At 46.0% G+C, this 17,329-nt stretch overlaps 1 protein-coding gene across 3 annotated transcripts in view; it reads left to right on the forward strand.

Annotated features, from left to right (window-relative positions):
* Positions 1 to 17,329, forward strand: part of LOC126521528 (MFS-type transporter SLC18B1-like) — a 108,420-nt gene that overhangs the window by 64,586 nt on the left and 26,505 nt on the right. For all 3 annotated transcript variants that reach the window (XM_050170232.2, XM_055065834.1, XM_055065835.1), the window contains exons 3-4: positions 14,912 to 15,007; positions 16,690 to 16,763. In XM_050170232.2, coding sequence (XP_050026189.1) covers positions 14,912 to 15,007; positions 16,690 to 16,763 — 170 coding nt within the window. The remainder of the gene's footprint in view (positions 1 to 14,911; positions 15,008 to 16,689; positions 16,764 to 17,329) is intronic.

Raw genomic sequence — 17,329 nt, forward strand, 5'->3', positions numbered from 1 at the left:
TTTACTTCTTTACGATAGGCTAGTAACCGCCTGAACTCTAAAAGAGAATGCAGTGTGAGAATGCAGCTGTTTGAATAGAGGTCAGTGTGAGCCTCTACTGGAGCATTACAGATGCTACGTATTACCTTTTTTTGAAGCAAGAATAACCAGTTTATGTTTGTAGCAGAGGTCGTACTCCACACGAGGCAGCAGTAGTGTACGTGACTCAGGAAGAGAGCGTTGTACAAAATAAGTTCGACCTTACGTGGCAGCGGTCTTAAACTGAAGAGCGCCCCAGCGACTTGCGCAAGTTTTCCTCCAAGGAAGTCGATGTGATCAGTCCATAACATATGACTCTCAAAAAAAAGAAAAAAAACACCTAGCGTCTTCGCAAACCGAACAAGCTCAATTCTTGAAGAACCTATTATAATGTCGGTCTCTAAGTTCACACCTTAATTTCTTAGTTGAAATAAAATGGCTTATGTTTTCTCAGTGTTAATTTTTAAGCCGTTATCCTGTGACCATCTCTGTATTATTGCAAAAACAGAGTTTGCGGTTGAAACCAGGCTTGCAATGGTGTTCGATGAAAAAGCATCTGCATAGATTATGTATTTAGATTCACTACTGACAATAACAAGGTCATTTACTTATATATTGAAAAGGAGGGGGCCCAATATGCTCCCTTGGGGAACACCAACTGTTACTTGCTTGAACTGGGAGCAGACGCCATTAATTTCAACGAGTTGATTCCACTAATTTAAATAAAATTTCACTATATCCAAATCAATACCACGAATACCGTAGTACTCTAGCTTCTTTAACAAAAGTTCATGGTTAATAGAGTCAAACGCCTTACTGAAGTCGATAAGAACCCCGAGCGTGAGCAGCTTGTTCTCGAAATTTCGAAATATTAGTTCCTCTTGTGCTAGTAACGCGAGGTGGGTTGACTATCCCTTTCGGAAAACATATTGACAGTCAGTTAACAGGTTATGTTTTTCGAGGAAATCTGAAATACGCCGAAATATTATTTTTTCAAGTCCTTTTGAAAATACTGAAAGTATAGAAATGGGTCTGTAATTAGACATCACAATTTTATTGCCTTTTTTAAGCAGTGCAAGCACTTTAGCTGTTTGCATTTCGGCAAAATATACCCCAAGTGTCAGGCAGAGGATATAAATGTATGCTAAAACGGGCGATATAATATGTAAGACGTGCTTTACAGGTGTAATCTGTATGCCATCAATGTCACACGACGTGGTATTACGTAACTCAGGAAATAAATGGACTAGCTCACATTCAGTAGTAGGATATAAGAAAATACTATAGGGGCACCTGACCTGAACATAGGGGACGTCATTTCTATTTACACATAAACCAGCTGCATTTACAAAAAAATTATTAAAACAATCAGGAAGCATTTCATTCGGTGTGCTAATGCCATGTTCAAAAATCTCAATATTTGTATGCGACGACGACGCTCGATTTAGCATACCATGTAGTTTTTTCCAAGTTTTGCGACTGTCATTTTGACAAGACATGAAGTATTGATATTCACAAGAGGCCTTGGCTTTCCGAAGCTCATTTGTTAGCTTATTGCGGTAGCGTTTAAATATGTGTAGATTGGTTATATTACGCGACATAACAAACTTGTTATAGAGCATGTGTTTAAACTTTATTTTGCGAAAGAGGTCGTCCGTGATCCAAGGTTTGCGAATGTGCGAAGATCGCTTGCGTCTAGTTTGCAGAGGAAAGTTTTCTTGGTAACACGTGCTGAAAATACACAGAAATTCCTTATACGCCGATTGGGCACATTGTGTGGCATATACATCGCTCCTGTCGAATAACTGAATCTGTCTACGAAACGTTAGTTCTAGCAGTAACACATAAATAGCTATGAAAGTAGATGGGGAAACCGCGCCTCATTAGCTCAATTGGTTAGAGCACCGCACGCTTAATACGAAGACGTGGGATCGTTCCCTACCTGCGACAAGTTGTTTTTTCATCCACTTTCATTGCCATCACTTTATCATTTCATTAATGCAATTAGTAAGTACAAGATATTTCCCCTATGTTTTCCTTGGTGCCTGTTTGTTGGCTTCTCATGACATGATTAATACAAATTGGGCACCTCAGTTAACCTCCTCTCTTCTCGTTTATATATATATATATATATAACGCTAACTTAGTCATTCTTTCTGCATATTTTACAAATTTTGCTAAACTAGCGACAACCAAACAATAGAGAATTTTGAAAATGAGCAAGACCCTGCGAATGGGGATCGAAGTATTACACTCGGAGATTTGATAATGGATACCTTTGAATATTTGGCGACGGCCTTATATGATTGGTTTACGCAATTTTTTCAAGCGTGTCTGTTTGCTAAAGATGAAGGGCATGTGATTACCTTGCACTGCCAACGTGTATGGCCACACTTAAGAAAAGGCCTTACGTCGAAAGCTTCTATTATTAATATTGATAAGGGGATTTACTGACGGCAGGCGGCAGGCGAAAAACCAGCACAGTAACAAGATAAACACGGTATCAGCGCCAACAACTCGGGATCTGCGCTCGCGCTCTACATCGATGATAGCACCCAACTACTGCTTGCTCTTTGTTCTTCTTCATTACAATGACCCCTGTAGCGAAGGGAAGCTATCTTGGCGACTCAAGGCGATGAAAGGATGACAGGGTGGCGATGCCGTTTTAAGCGGCTGACGTGGACCGTGTTGCAACCAAGGTGGTGCTTGTCCCAAGATGGGTTGACCGGTTCCATGATATAGCTGATGGGCTCGATGACGCGTTATGGTCCGTGGTACTTGGCAGCAAACTTGGGAGTGAGGGCAGGAGGCCGGAAGGGTAGTCTGAGCCAGGCGAGGGATCCAACGGCAAAACTCTGTGCATTTACATCTATCTGGAAGGCTTCACACATCGGATCGCAAGTGCTTGGGTATGACTAGCAGCCCTTTACATCCATCCTCCCAGTAGTTGCAGCGGTATAAAATTGCATCGATTATTGGGAAATGCACGGCTTGGCGGCGAAGGGTACGGGGTTGTAAAGCGGATGAAGAGGCAGACACAACTTTCAAGAGGGACGTGATCCAGTGATCTTTGCGCTGTTCCAAAGGCGTGGCTGCAATAGTGAGAGCATCCAGGGAGAAGTCGACGGCTGAAAGGATGGCCATTCGTCGGATTTCAAGGGTGATCGAGAGAGCGCATCTGCGTCGGAGGGCTAGTGCCCGGATCCGTAAACGACGCGAATGTCGCATTCTTGTATTCGAAGAGCCCAACGACCGAGGTGACCTGAGGGATCCTTTAGTAAAGCCAACCAACAGAATGCGTGATGTTCTGTTACAACGTCGAAATGTCTGCCGCAAAAATAGGGGCGACATCCTCCTAACGCCCGTACAATTGCGTGACACTCTATTTCGGTGACCGAGTAATTTGCTTCAGCCTTGGTGAGGGCGCGGCTTGCATAGGCCCCAATCCCGGAGTAGGATAGACAGGGCAGCCGACTCCGCCGCCACGCAACACTGTCGCTCGGGACTAGCAGAGCCCGTTCATATCAAGATGGCCACGAACTTCTTTTTGCAGCCCCAATTTCTGCTTATTTCAACATATATTCAACGGTCTACACTCCTGATAATAAACGATCACTTACTTCTTGGTGTCTGGTTTTGTCCCAAGCACGTACATTTGGCGATAGCAGGAATTCAATAAGATACAATTGAATTTGAGGAAGACAGAAGCCAAAGGCAGGAAGGATAACTAGAAGACAAGCCGGGGTAAGAAGATACATATACCTGGAAAGAAAAACAAAATAAATCACATGGATCAAAAGAAAGACAGTACAATACACACACAGGCTAAAAAGGGGGGAAGTGTACGCGGGAGTGTTAGTGTTCTTTAACTACGCCATGTGACCGCAGAAACTCCAGTAGCGCCTTCGTCGAATTCTGGGGCCCTATAAATAAAACTATTCCACTTTGTTTTTATTCCAACCTACTGACGCCAAATTTACGCAACCGCCGACGCAAGCATCGGGCGGTGACCCGCAGCGTTACCTGAACAACCCAATCAAATGCTCTCCGCGTTTATAGGTGGCCACTTTTGTTTGATTTCAAAACGAATTAGATTGCCTACATTGAGCGGTTTGTGTTATCTAATTGGCAGACAAGAGGTGAGGAGCACGCTCAAGTGAAGAGGGTTCTATGGGGCCGAGCCAGCGCTCTGAAAATAGATAACCTGATGAAGAGGGAGGGGCTGACTTCTGCGAATTGTCCGCTTTCCCTTACCTTACTTAGCATGCGGTACTTAAGCTTCGCCTTCAAGAGTGGAACGTGATAGCGTTATCGCACCCCGTTCGCACCGCCCACTCATTCGCTCGGCATGCTCTTGAGTCACACAAAAACGAAACGTGCCCCTGAGCAAGCGGAACGAACAAAAGAACTCGATGTCTCGGAGGTAGAAATGATCTACGCGAGCCAAACGTCGTGATCGGCACGGACAGCCGGGTCGCGACGCGCCATGAAGGCGGAGGCGATCATGGGGCTGACGCCTCGATGGGATCGTCCTCTATCTCGATTGGGAGCACCACGCAGTCGCATGACTCCTCGCCAGCAGCACGGCACACATCGCAGGGGACGCTTTCCCACCAGACACGCTACAGCGCAGCGATCACGTCAAAGGCATCCCGCATCGGACGCTGCACCTAGGAATCGCGCTGTGAGCGGAAAGAGGAACCGCGTCGCCTAAACACGAGGGTTCGAGTGACGCACGCTGGAAGTTGGAAGGGGAGAGAGCGAGAAAACTTAATAAACGCAAGGGTGTTGGGGCATCCTCGCACCGGTCCCCGCACGGCCAAAATGCGCTCAAACGAGACGAAGGGGAGAAGCTGGCAAGTGGCGCGCCACGTGTCGGGGCAGCGCCGTACATTGCGAGGAGGGGGCATCCTGTGTTTGCCACAAGATGTCTCTGCGTGTGCACCAAGCGCAGAAGAAATGTAGCGTTAACGTACTTCGCTACGCGTAGAACTGCGACTTCTGTAATTTACATGCTCATAATTACCGATATACACCGTCGTATAACATTCTATGGCACGTTTTTAAGGCAACACCACATTCACTAGAGGCGCTTTTGTCCCACTTTGAACCATCGAAGTCATGGCTGAGTGGACAACAAAGAAAAAAAAAGAAGTCATGGCTGAGTGGTAGCGCCTCCGTCTCACACTCCGGAGACCCTGGTTCGATTCCCACCCAGCCCATCTTGTAAGCTTTTATTTATGAATTGCCTTCCGTCATTTTTCGCTCACGGCAAACGCCAACGACGCCAGCGATACCGGCTTTTCTGCGACACGAGCTCCTTAAGGCTGTCGCGTTAAAATCCCAATAATACGGATCCTCAGCAAAGAAGAGTTCGCAGGGAAATGTCGTATACGGGCCGTCAGGGCTAGATAACGTTATAGGGCCACGCAAAATGTTTTGTTATACGCAAATAAACCCATGCTCTCCGACAGGTGAGAGTAGCCAGTGCCTGAGCGATTGGCAGCAGCCATATTCTATTCCTTTCGAAACGCGGCAGTCTCCGCCTATTCAGAAAAAAATCCAGTTTTGTTCGGTATATTAATGCATCTTTAACGCGTACGCGTCACTTTGACGCAATAAGATTTCGCAGTTTTGTGACGTCGAGTGCCAGACAGGTGAAGTGGGTGCAGCCTGAAATCTTTTGAGCAATAGTAGAGAGTTAATGGCGAAAAGGCGCCGCATCAGAAATAATTATTTTTCTTTTCTTCGGTAGGATCATGCATAATCAGTGTGTACACGTCATGTCAAACTGGGAGCTGTCGCGTTTTCGTGACATCGCATGAAAGACAGGCAGAGTGGGTGGGATCCAAAAAGATTGGTCCATAAAGATTTTGACCAATCGCAGAGTGCTGATTGCAGAATTGGAATAGAAAAGTTTGGAATAGCTTTACGTTATAGCGCCCCTGGTGTGACGACATTACAAGCCTGAATTCCAAGATCATCTGCTCCAAAAGCAGTCAGTCGTCGAGACGTACGAGCGAAGGTCGCGAGCGACCGTCTCTGTGGGCTGTAGCAAGGACCATGGCATAGAGTGTGTTCGATGGTTTCTGCTGATAGTGACGCGCTATCTTCCGTTAGAAGGGTTGACAACAACATATTGCGGTTTCTCATGAATGCCATTCGTGTTATACTGAACAACATGAAAACTTCGTCTGTGCAAAGCACGCTGCAGGTGCAGGACACTGAGTCCAGTGCTTGCAGCCCTTGGTTGAAATCATGGCTCGCCAGAAGCTGTCGTTTCGTGACGCGGTCTGGAACGCGTCGACATTTCAGTGGAACGCCAGAGGACTTGAGTTACGTGTGTCGAACATTGGACAGTTTGTGTTCATGAATAAGTGCCCCATTATCGTCATCTGCTAGCCCCTATCATTTCACATCAGACTGTACGGGTTTGTGGGCTTGAGTTCCGCCACACATGGAGAATGCAGCAAGATTATCGTTTTCATACGATGTGATCTTACATGTGTTCATCATGCAGTGCCACCTGACCAAGAAAAATTGGCAGTGGCTTAGCTCGGCTATGCCAGGATATACGTAGCGAAAGCTAAGACATAGCATGGTTAGCCTTGGTTAATCTTGATTGCAAGTGCAGGTTAGTCTGGTTGTCTAGCTATGTTGCGGCGTTTAGCCAGTCGTTCGGCGCGCAGTTCGTCTGTTTCCTGGGCAATTCTTTTCCCCTTCATCTCGTTCCGATGTCGATTCCAGGCCTCCTCCTGCTTATCAGAATTGTCGCCGTCCATGCCGCCGCCTCAACTGTGGTTGCGGCGCACGCGAGCTATCCTTTTCAATCCTCCGACATGTTATCAGGCATGCGACGCAGCTGGCGAAGCGAGCGGAGGCGAGCGCAACGACGAGGAACGCGGTGTGACGTCATACCAAATGGCGGCGGCGGGGAGGCGCGGCGCAGCGGGGGAACACCTGTGACTCGGTGCTACTAGTTGCGCATGCGTAGTAGTGACTAGGGAGCGAGAGAGAGAGAGAAATATCCGCGGCGAGGCACTCCTTGCGACGCCATGTGCCTCCTCGGAGCACCGCCACGGCGAAATTGCAAGTTCGCGGCCAGTAAAGCTTTATCGTTAAAACCAGCATGTGTGTCTGACATTGAAGAAAGGCAAGTGAGTTACATAGGTGTTCTAGCCTACATATCGCCCTTAAGTCGGCTGGACTTCGAGCAGCTACGGCGAATCACAACAGCGACTCCGTAGCCTTGTGTGATGACTGGAGATTTTAATGCCCACCACTATCTTTGGGGAAGCTCTAAGATAAATTCTAGGGGCAGAAGATTAGTTTCATTTGCCTCCGAACAACAACATTGTTTGATGATGGAAGCCTCACATTTCTGCGTGGAACTGTCTACAGTAGCTGCTCGGACATCCCCTTTGTTTCATGCTGTTTGAACAAAGAGGATAGGTGGTTTGAGGATATTGAAACGCGCGGAAGTGACCACCTTCCCACTTAGGATTGAAGGGCAGACGGGCTCCAAGTTAGCAGGCGTCACTCGATGTATTGAATTTCCGATGTTCAAATCAATTGTGGAAGACGGCTGTCGTGATGACTTGTCCTTGTCCTCTAGCCTAGAGGACACTATATAAGGTGCCCTAGAGGCTGCCACGCATTAGCTTCCGAGAACGACTACACGCACCGACTACGACATTGAGTTAAAAAAGCTTTTCGTCGCCGTGCAGAGCGAATATACAGGCGTACAAAATCTGTACCTGACTTGAGGACGGGCAGAGTAACTAAAAAAAATTCAGTATCGCATGGACAGACTGACATGGCCAAGATGGCTGTCGTTCTGCGAGTCTTTGGATCTAAGACAAACTTTGTCTCGCATATGGAGAACTGTTTGAGGTCTCCGTGGAAACCCTCAACAGCGCCAACCTTTCATGTCTTTGGCCCTTCGCCAACAATGCAGAAAGATCAGCATCGCTGATGATTTCTGCAGGAGGACTGCTCGCGAAACTAGTTACACTGGAACATCGATGCCCAACCACTCACAGATTTCACGCGACCTCCGCATGGACAGTCCTTTCACTATGGACGAACTTGAAGCTGCACTTGCCTTGTGCAAGTGTTCGTCATCGTCAGCACCCGACGGTAGAACTTATCGTGCCCTATGTAATCTTGGCGAAGAGACTCAAAAAATGCTCCTGCACTTGCTGAACAGCTCCTGGCAGACGGGCACGGCTCCACAGGAATGTAAGAACAGTCGCCTAATGCCACTGCTCAATCCTGGAAAGTCGCCTCTAGACATTTCATCATACTGACCGATTGCGCTTGCCAGCTGCATCGGAAAACTAATGGAGATAATGGTTTTAGCAGGATTAGAATAGTATTTGAAACATCACGAGGTATATCCAGACGCAATGGCACATTTCAGGCATGGCCGCTCTACCACAAACAATGTTGTCGACTTGAAGACGTACATCGAGCTCCGGAAGTCTTGCAAACGATTATCCTCTGCCCTGTGTCCGGATGTTAAGAAGCATATGATAACGTAACACATGAAGCGATCTTGAGCACGTTAGAGGCAGTAGGACTTGACAGCACAGTCTACTTCTGAATTAGTAACTACCTATAGAAGAGATATTTTTCATACGTACCGAGGATCGCCCAGCCTCCCAGCATTACAGTAGCCGTGGGGTTCCTCAGGGCGGAGCACTGAGCCCAGCGCTCTTCAATCTAACACTCATTGGACTCGCTGACATCCTTCCATGCACCGTCCGGCTCTCCATCTATGCCGATGACATTGTTGTTTGGACGTCGGGTTTTACACGACTTCAGCTTAGCGCGCAGCTTCAGAAGGCAGACACGTTAACATCACCCTACCTTCGCGAACAAGGACTTAAAATATAATCTGAAAAGTGTGCAGTGATGGCACTTACCAGGAGACTAATGTCTCAATACGTGATATCCGTCGACGGACAGTTGATCCCGTACAGCACATTTAGCAGATTTTTGGGGGTGGTATTGACATGAGAGTGGCTTGTTGGGCTAGTTGGTACATGGTTATACTAGGAGAATGCCAGCAAACTTGAGAGAAGAAAAAAAATCGAGAGGCAGACATAGACAAAGAGCCACATTCCTGTCTCTTTGTCTATGTCTGCCTCTCGATTTTTTCTTCTGTCAAGTTTGCTGGCATTCTCCTAGTATAACCATGGTTATTGACGAAAATCTCTCCTGGCGCCCTCATGTGAATTATATAAAAAAACGACTGACGAGAATTTTCAATATGTTTAGGTTCCTATCAGGAAATACCTGCAGAGTGTCAATACACGCTTTGCTGCAACTGTACAGGGCCTTCTTTATTGGATTCCAGCGGTACAGCCTACCGGTCATCTCATACGCCTGCAGAACTAACCTGAATACAACCCAAGGTATCCAAGCCCAAGCCCTCAGGATATGCCTTGGTCTACCACGGAGCGATTTAACGACAGAAGTTATTGCAATCGCTGAAGATTACACTATTAGAGCGCACATTACCATAGAAACAATGCGTGTGCACATAAGACACTTCGCCCCGACCCCTACCTGCCACCTCACCAGTCTACCTATAGAAAAGGCCCACACGACATTCAGTGCAACTGTCTTCGCTCATCGTGCCTCTCTTACGTCAGGATACGCACCTGCTGCAAGACCTTCGAGTCTTCCATGGTGTGTCAGCAGTACTCAAGTAAACCTCATAATCCCAGGACTTCAAAAAGTCTGACTTGACATCATTTGCACTCAAACAACTCGACTCCTCTTGTACAGTAAATACAGCGACTGCAGACACGTTTATACTGAAGGCTCTACTACACTAATCAGCTCCGGTGGCGCTGTAGTTATACCAACAAGGGGAATAACCCAACGGTTCAAGACTTTCCATATCACTATGTCCACAGCTGTAAAGCTCGCGGCTTCATGGGATCCACACAGAAAGTCCTAAAAAATGGGCAGTCTTCTGCGATTCAAGGCCGGCCTTACAATGTATACCGTCATTTCTGCGACATGAAACTCACGATTAACTGGCGTGCGAAATCGTGGAACTCAGCCATCAGTTGAGTGAAAAAGGCCATGATATCACTTTTCAATGAATACCAGGCCACTGAGATATCATAGGAAACGATGACGCAGATAAGGCAGCTCGGACGTCGAACCAAGAAGACCACTACGCCCCATTCATCTCTGAAGGACAGACGCTGCGAGAGAGCTTCGCGTTCTAGCAAGCACACTCTCGTTAGCTGAGTGGAATACCGCACATACAAGGTGCACCAGGCGGTAGAGACTCACCCTTTTGCTTCAACTCGGACCTCTGGCCGGACTGCACCATGGTTGGGAGTTGCCTTCACGCGAGCTTATTCAGCAGTAATTGCAATGGCTGACAGTCTTGCATGTGATGTCTGCTGCTACGAGAACATTGACTGCCGATAGTGCCACTGTCCTCAGCTTGAACCACAAACACAATCTATGTCAAACGCGTTCAGGAAACTAGATTACCACCTTCTTATTGAACAGACAATACTAGAACACCGCCCACACCGATCATCGGCTCAGAAAGTAATGAAGGCACTTTTGTGCTTTCTGAAAACGTCTGGCTTGTGCGAGCGCCTTTGACTGCAGTGCTGTCTGCACACGTCTCTCTAACCCCATCTCTCTCTTTCTCTCCCTTCTTTCTGTTTCCGTTCTCCTTTCCTCCAGCACAGGGGAGCCAACCGGACTCTTTACTGGCTCACATCTCTGCCTTCTTTTTATCTATCTCCCTCTCTCTTTTCTTCGTTGCAGCGATTGCCGAGTCGGAAAATTCCGATGCGGCAAATTAAATATACGCGAAAGCTGCACCAGGTCGCGGTTGGTAAAGGACAGCTGTCTCCGTTAAAGATAGTGAAAATTGAATACGGAGCCAGAGAGAACGCATCTGAGTATGAAATCGTGTGATACATACCTGCAGAATGCAGCAATGGTACGTGAAAGTGCCATAAATGGAGCCCGGACTTTTATAGGCAAACCCCTATTTTACTCCGTGGAGCACGCCCGCACCCCTTTGGTGTATGAGAACGAGTTATGTGGTTCGAAATGGAGTAGCAGTAATCTTATGCTACATATAAACGCCTATTTCTGTCTCTTGTGCAACATAGGCTGCATTTAATATTGCTTCGGAAAATGCTTTCTTCTTGCGCTTATTCTGTGTCGAAGGCACTTTTGCATAATATAATATACTCTTTAGGAAAGCTGCAGGCAGCACTGCAAGGCGCTGTTGCTCACGGCAATGCGCCAGACAACGTGGCCTAGCAAAGAAGCGCTTCTGCTGCCAATGTTAGTTGAGCTTTTGAGGGTCACTTGCCATCTGCGTCACGCTGATTAACAATTCCAAAGAAAACGTTCGCCAAGAGCCTTCTTCGGTAGTAGACACACGGCTCTATATTACATTGCAGGCAGTGATGTGAGAGACAAAAAGGTAGTGCAAACCGTATCTTGCTCGCAGGCAGAGATTGTGCTGCGCGTGTCGGAGGCAGAATCGTGCAAGGTTCGCTTAGAGTATTGTTGACTCTAGTTAAACGTATCCGTAGTCGGCGACTCCGCTCCTTTACGGTCGCATGTAGATATCCAGGTGATAGTGGCTCATTAAAGCAATAAGCTCTCTCCATCGCTCCACCCTTCTCTCAACTGACTCTTTCTTTTAATAAGTGTATGGAAGAAGGCGCATATGCTTCTGCTTTTACATGTGATGAAAAGAGAAACACTTGGCAGCGAATAAAGCTCTTGCGACATACAAAATCACTCGAACAAGAGTCCTTGGGAGAAGTTTACGAGTCATGACACAGCTACCACACCACGCACAAGCTCACTGCAGCCCATACGTGCTGCAGCAGCTGCTACAAAATTTTTTGCAACATTGGAGTTTGTCCTGAACAAAACACAAGGGATGATTGTGGTCAAATAAATTTTGGAGGTACTTCCAGGCGAACAGTCGAGAATGTCAGTGTGCGTGAAGCCGTCAAACGTACCGATACGCACGAATGCTCCATTCACCTTTGCTGGCATCTAGCTTTCGTTTTTAGCCTTTTATTGTGACCTTAATGCCTTGAGGTAATCTTTTCTTATGTTACTCTTACTTTTACAAAAATATATAAGCATTCTATATTACACGCTTTCTTTTTTCTTTTATTGGACCATTTCGTTTGGCTCGATTCATTAGCAACTTAACAGATAATGATGGGCTAGTTGATGAGCCATGAGTTAAGGGGGGGGGCGCCCCCCCGTTACTAATTGGCATACGCCCCCCCCCCCCCCGCCCTCTCTACCCACGCCACCACTCCTCATGGATGGATGATGTTATGAGCGTCCCCTTAGGAACGGGGCGGTGGTACTGTATCATGAAGTACCTACCCCCTTTCATGTAGACTGCGCACTTTATGCCAGTGATGTGCTTCCTTCACGGCGGTTCATGATAGCAATACGCAGATTAGGCAGCACACCAAGCTCAATGCGCTATTAGATTGTACGCAGCACGTTTGAGAGCATTGTAATCGCGGTGCACATAGGATGCTAGGAGCGCAAGCGGTCATCTCATGCGCTTTTGTCATGTGCTGTCATGTGCTTCTGTCGCACGCGCGCGCATGCGTGTGTGTGTGTGTGTGTGTGTGTGTGTGTGTGTGTGTGTGTGTGTGTGTGTGTGTGTGTGTGTGTGCGCGTGCGTGCGTGCGTGCGTGCGTGCGTGTGTGCGTGCGTGCGTGCGTGCGTGCGTGCGTGCGTGTGTGGGCGTGCGTGCGTGCGTGTGTGTGTGTGTGTGTGCGTGTGTGCGTGTGTGCGTGTGCGCGTGCGTGTGCGCGTGTGTGTGTGTGTGTGTGTGTGTGCGTGCGTGCGTGCGTGCGTGCGTGCGTGCGTGCGTGTGTGGGCGTGCGTGCGTGCGTGTGTGTGTGTGTGCGTGTGTGCGTGTGTGCGTGCGTGCGTGTGTGCGTGCGTGCGTGTGTGTGTGTGTGTGTGCGTGTGTGCGTGCGTGCGTGCGTGCGTGCGTGCGTGCGTGCGCGCGTGCGCGCATGCGTGTGAACATATATGTAACTTACATTTATCCAAAAAGAATTAAATTTCTCATTGATTTTGTACAGGTGTGGCCGAGGAAAGCATCGCATGGTCGTTCAATGCGAATATAATCAATTGCGTATTGTTCACAGTCGAGTACAGTAGCCACCAGTAATGTTTTCGCTGGTAACACTAAATTTACTAATAAATTGCAATTAGATTTTTTAAATTACTGCGTTGAATGGCGTGGTGTAAATTGGGAATTTGTTGAAAATTGAAACAATCTTAAGACCGATGTGTTTTCAGCCAGGTACTTTTAGGCCGTGTAAATTTTTCCGCTGATATAGAAAGCCCGCGAGAAAATGTAAAATATCACGTGACTAACCGTCCGCCCGCATCAAAAAGCAGCGCTCTGAAACAAGCTCTATGGCAGTTGGTGGCAAAGTGCACGCTCTATCTGGCACGCCCCATAGAGCATCCTACAATATGCTCGAGGGAACTTTGGCGCTGCTGTCCTTCAGCCACCATGTGAACTCAGAAAGATTCCGCGAAGAACTTAACATGTATTTTTTTATGTCTTTTTATTTCTGTTTTTTACATTCTTTTTCTTGTCCCCCCGCCCCTTCTTTTGGCACGTGTATACGTGCACAGCGCAAAAACCTGTGTGTCACCCTGTCATTGCACGTACCTTATTACAACATGCCTTTATCTTTCATTCATTTTTTTACTGCTTCTGATTCTCTGTTTTATGTAAAGTGCTCCTTATCAAGTTTGTAAGTGCTCTTTCTATCCCCTTCCCCTCTAGAATGCTCTAAAGCCCTGAGCGTACAATACATAAACAAATAAATACGCTAACGAGTATGAAGGCGAAAACCTGCGCGCTCACGAGATACTCATTGCATTACTTGACATTTTCATTCGAATGCGTTGTTACTTCCTATTACTTGTTTTCTCCCGCCAAACTTCATGAGTTCCAGTGCCTTAATAATTTCAGTCTTAACTGTGGCTTAATTCACTTCGCCTTAATTAACACCAAAGGTAGTGGGTTCGAATCTCGGCCTTCACGATGTCAATGGGAATCTACCTTGCAGATATGGCCGGTTCGCCAATATCTCCATGTTGGGTCGTGGGTTCGGGTACCGTATTTAACTTCGCCTTAACTAACACCAAAGGTCGTGACTTCTACTCTCGACCTTCACGATGTCATTGGAATCCAACTCGGACATATGGCCGTTTCGCCCATATCTCCAAATGCGTTCGACTTCCACCAAAGGTCATGGGTTCGAGTGCCTTAATTCACTTCGCCTTAATTAGTACCAAAGGTAGTGTGTTCTATACTATCGACCTTCACGATGTCAATTGAAATTCAACGTATTCCAAAAAATCCAAATCCAAAAAAGTATATCTCTGGTGTCCTTTCGCCATCAGATTTCCAAGGATACGAGTACATCTTCAGGGACCGGCAAGCCAAACTTTCTTCGGAACAATTTTTTTCGTAAGATTGGACGCAACATTCGCAAAAGCGTAGAACAAGCCCAAATTCATAAAGATTACGACAAATTCGAGAGAGCTGGAAGGTATTGTTACAAGTGCTGCAGCAGTAGCGGCGAATGAAATATTACTCTAATGCACGCACAAAAATATGCAATCGAGAAGAACATAATTAGAGATGAAATTGAGATAAGCGATCCGAGTACGTGGATATTGGTCCGGAATATTGACAAATATCACGCAAGCGAAAAAAAAAACGAGATTTTTTTTTGAATACTTTTGATACGTCAGTAGCCACCATACAACAACCTATGATTTGCATTGCCTTAGCCATTCACTCTCGTTTGGTTTGTTTCAGGCGTCTGATAAAGGCCTCGACGCCGATGAGTACAGCTATGTCTACTCCGCTTACAAGATTGCCATGATGTTTGGAGCAATACTTGCGGAACGAATTGTAAGTTCTTAATGCGGCCTTTTTTCTACACATAGCTTTGTTATTGGGAGCTATAACCTTATACCATCCTACAATATGCAAAAAATGAAGAATGGTTCCTGAAACAGCACGGAACCCTTCATTTATTTCCCAGATCAACTGTATGTGCAGTTCATGTAAACGTCATTCTATTCAATGACTTGGTAATGACCAAATCTTTCCGCTCACGATCTACGTATATTAACAATTCGGTCATTCCATCAACCTGAACATTTACATTTTATTCTGTTCAGTAAAATTAATTATTTCGCAAAAAATTGCGTTGTATCTATAATAGATATGCAAGCTTATGGCTAGCAATTTGTACAGCTTTAATACCACGGAACTCAACTCGAGGTTTGCAAAATAATGGCTGGCAACGCTGCCTATGATCACTCTAGCCTCGAGCAGTACTTGAACACGTTTTGTGCGACTGTCCTCGACACAGTGTACCGAGACAAATGATCGTGACGGCTCAATCTCGTATGTATGACAGACCACCATCAGAACCAATCATTTTAGAATACCGTCCTCAGAAGCTGTCGCAGCAGAGAGCTAGAATGCATTGTCGCAGGTTCTGGTGACAACCCGTGTGAGCGAATATAGCACTGACAAATGCAACTGTTATCCTGTGCTGTGAACAGCAATGATTGGGTTCATGTGCTCTCTTTTCCTTCCTGTCTCTTTATTTTAGTCTTATCTTTCTACGTACCCTACCCCACCGTCTACGGTAGCAAACAATATTTTTGTTCTGGATAACATCCTTGCCTTTCCTTTCTTTAATCTCTCTCTCTCTCTCTTGCTCGTAACTCAGAATACGTGTGCCAAGAGCAAGTCAGACCTTAAGAAGGTCGCTGACAGCTGAAACTGAAGTTATGAAACGACGCAATAGAGTCTTGCTACAAGCAGCCGAAACCTGGACGAAAGTCAGCTGGTATGACATTGCTGAGTGGTCTGCGACACCGTGAGCCACCACCTAAGGGCAGGATAAAATGCGTCACTGGATTAAAATTGTGTATCTCTATTACAGGCTGATTGCTGTGTATACTTAAAAAAAGACTTGCCACTTTCAGAGTCATACATATACAGTAAAATAACAATGATGTTCCCGCTTGCATTTGCGTTATACTGGCTCAAAAGCAATAGTTACACAGTGACAATCTAGCACTGCACTAGCTTTCAATCCTCGTGCGAGTAACAACGTTGCTGTGGTGAGTACTGCTGCTGATAACTCATATGTTTCTCATGAGTGAACAATTGCTAAGGACAACGTGAAGCATATTCAACTATGGTTCATGTGTTTAGGTGAGGATGCTGTAAAATCATTTCCCCCCTCCCTCCATATTTTCGTTTCTCTTAGTTTTCATATATAATTCATATAGAATTGAGTACTTTCTCACGGTCATTCTTTTCTTCCATTTCATAAATACATCTGGCCGTTTTTAAGCGATACTTATTGCGACGTTTAAAACCCTTAAAAATAATTAGTAAACGTCCTTCCCACCAAAACTCTTAATAAAGCTGTGCAAACAAGAGATGCAAGGACGACCAACAAATTAAGCGCAAGCATAACAACTTTAGGCGATACTGTGCAGCTAAGATAAAAGCACACTGAGAGGCGAAACACAAAATACAAAGCAAACTACCATATGCCTTTTGCGCAGATGGTGTGGAGTTCGCCGGTAGCTTGTTATCTCCTCGGCATGACAGGATGTTTCATCTTCAACCTTCTCTTTGGGTAAGAACATCTTTTGCTGCTTGAAACAAATCCACTAAAAGGTCAATATATGGAACAATATTTACTGCCTTGTAGATGTTCTCGGACAAGGCAATTTAAGAAATTAAAAATTTAGTGTTGAGGTAGGTTTCAGATTTCTGGGGTCATATGAAGAGGCTATAACGTCTTTCACCATAGTTTTTCATTCATTGTGCTACACGGTATTGTTTGCTTTTGGGCCACTCAACCGCAGGCCTTTAGCGGCTATGGCTGCCTTTTGCTGAGCATAACAGTGTAGCTTCGAATCCTTGATGCGGCGGCCAGCATTCCAATGGCGGCCATATACAAAAAAGTCCCTGTGCGGAACTGGACTGGACGCGCGATTTATGTGTCGGTTGCTGATTCTTCTATTTGTTGAGGAGTATTTTCGAGCTCATGAGCATAATTTGTTTTACTAGCTCTCATCAAACGTCTGCGTTAGAATACCCACAAAATGTACACCTATGCGCCATATCTTCTACAATGCCCTTTTCTGCGACAACTGTATATTATTCTTGTTTTTGAAAAATAGTAATCATTCTTCAATC

This window comes from Dermacentor andersoni, chromosome 6 (genome assembly GCF_023375885.2).
Source record: "Dermacentor andersoni chromosome 6, qqDerAnde1_hic_scaffold, whole genome shotgun sequence".
Taxonomy (NCBI): Eukaryota; Metazoa; Arthropoda; class Arachnida; order Ixodida; family Ixodidae; genus Dermacentor; species Dermacentor andersoni.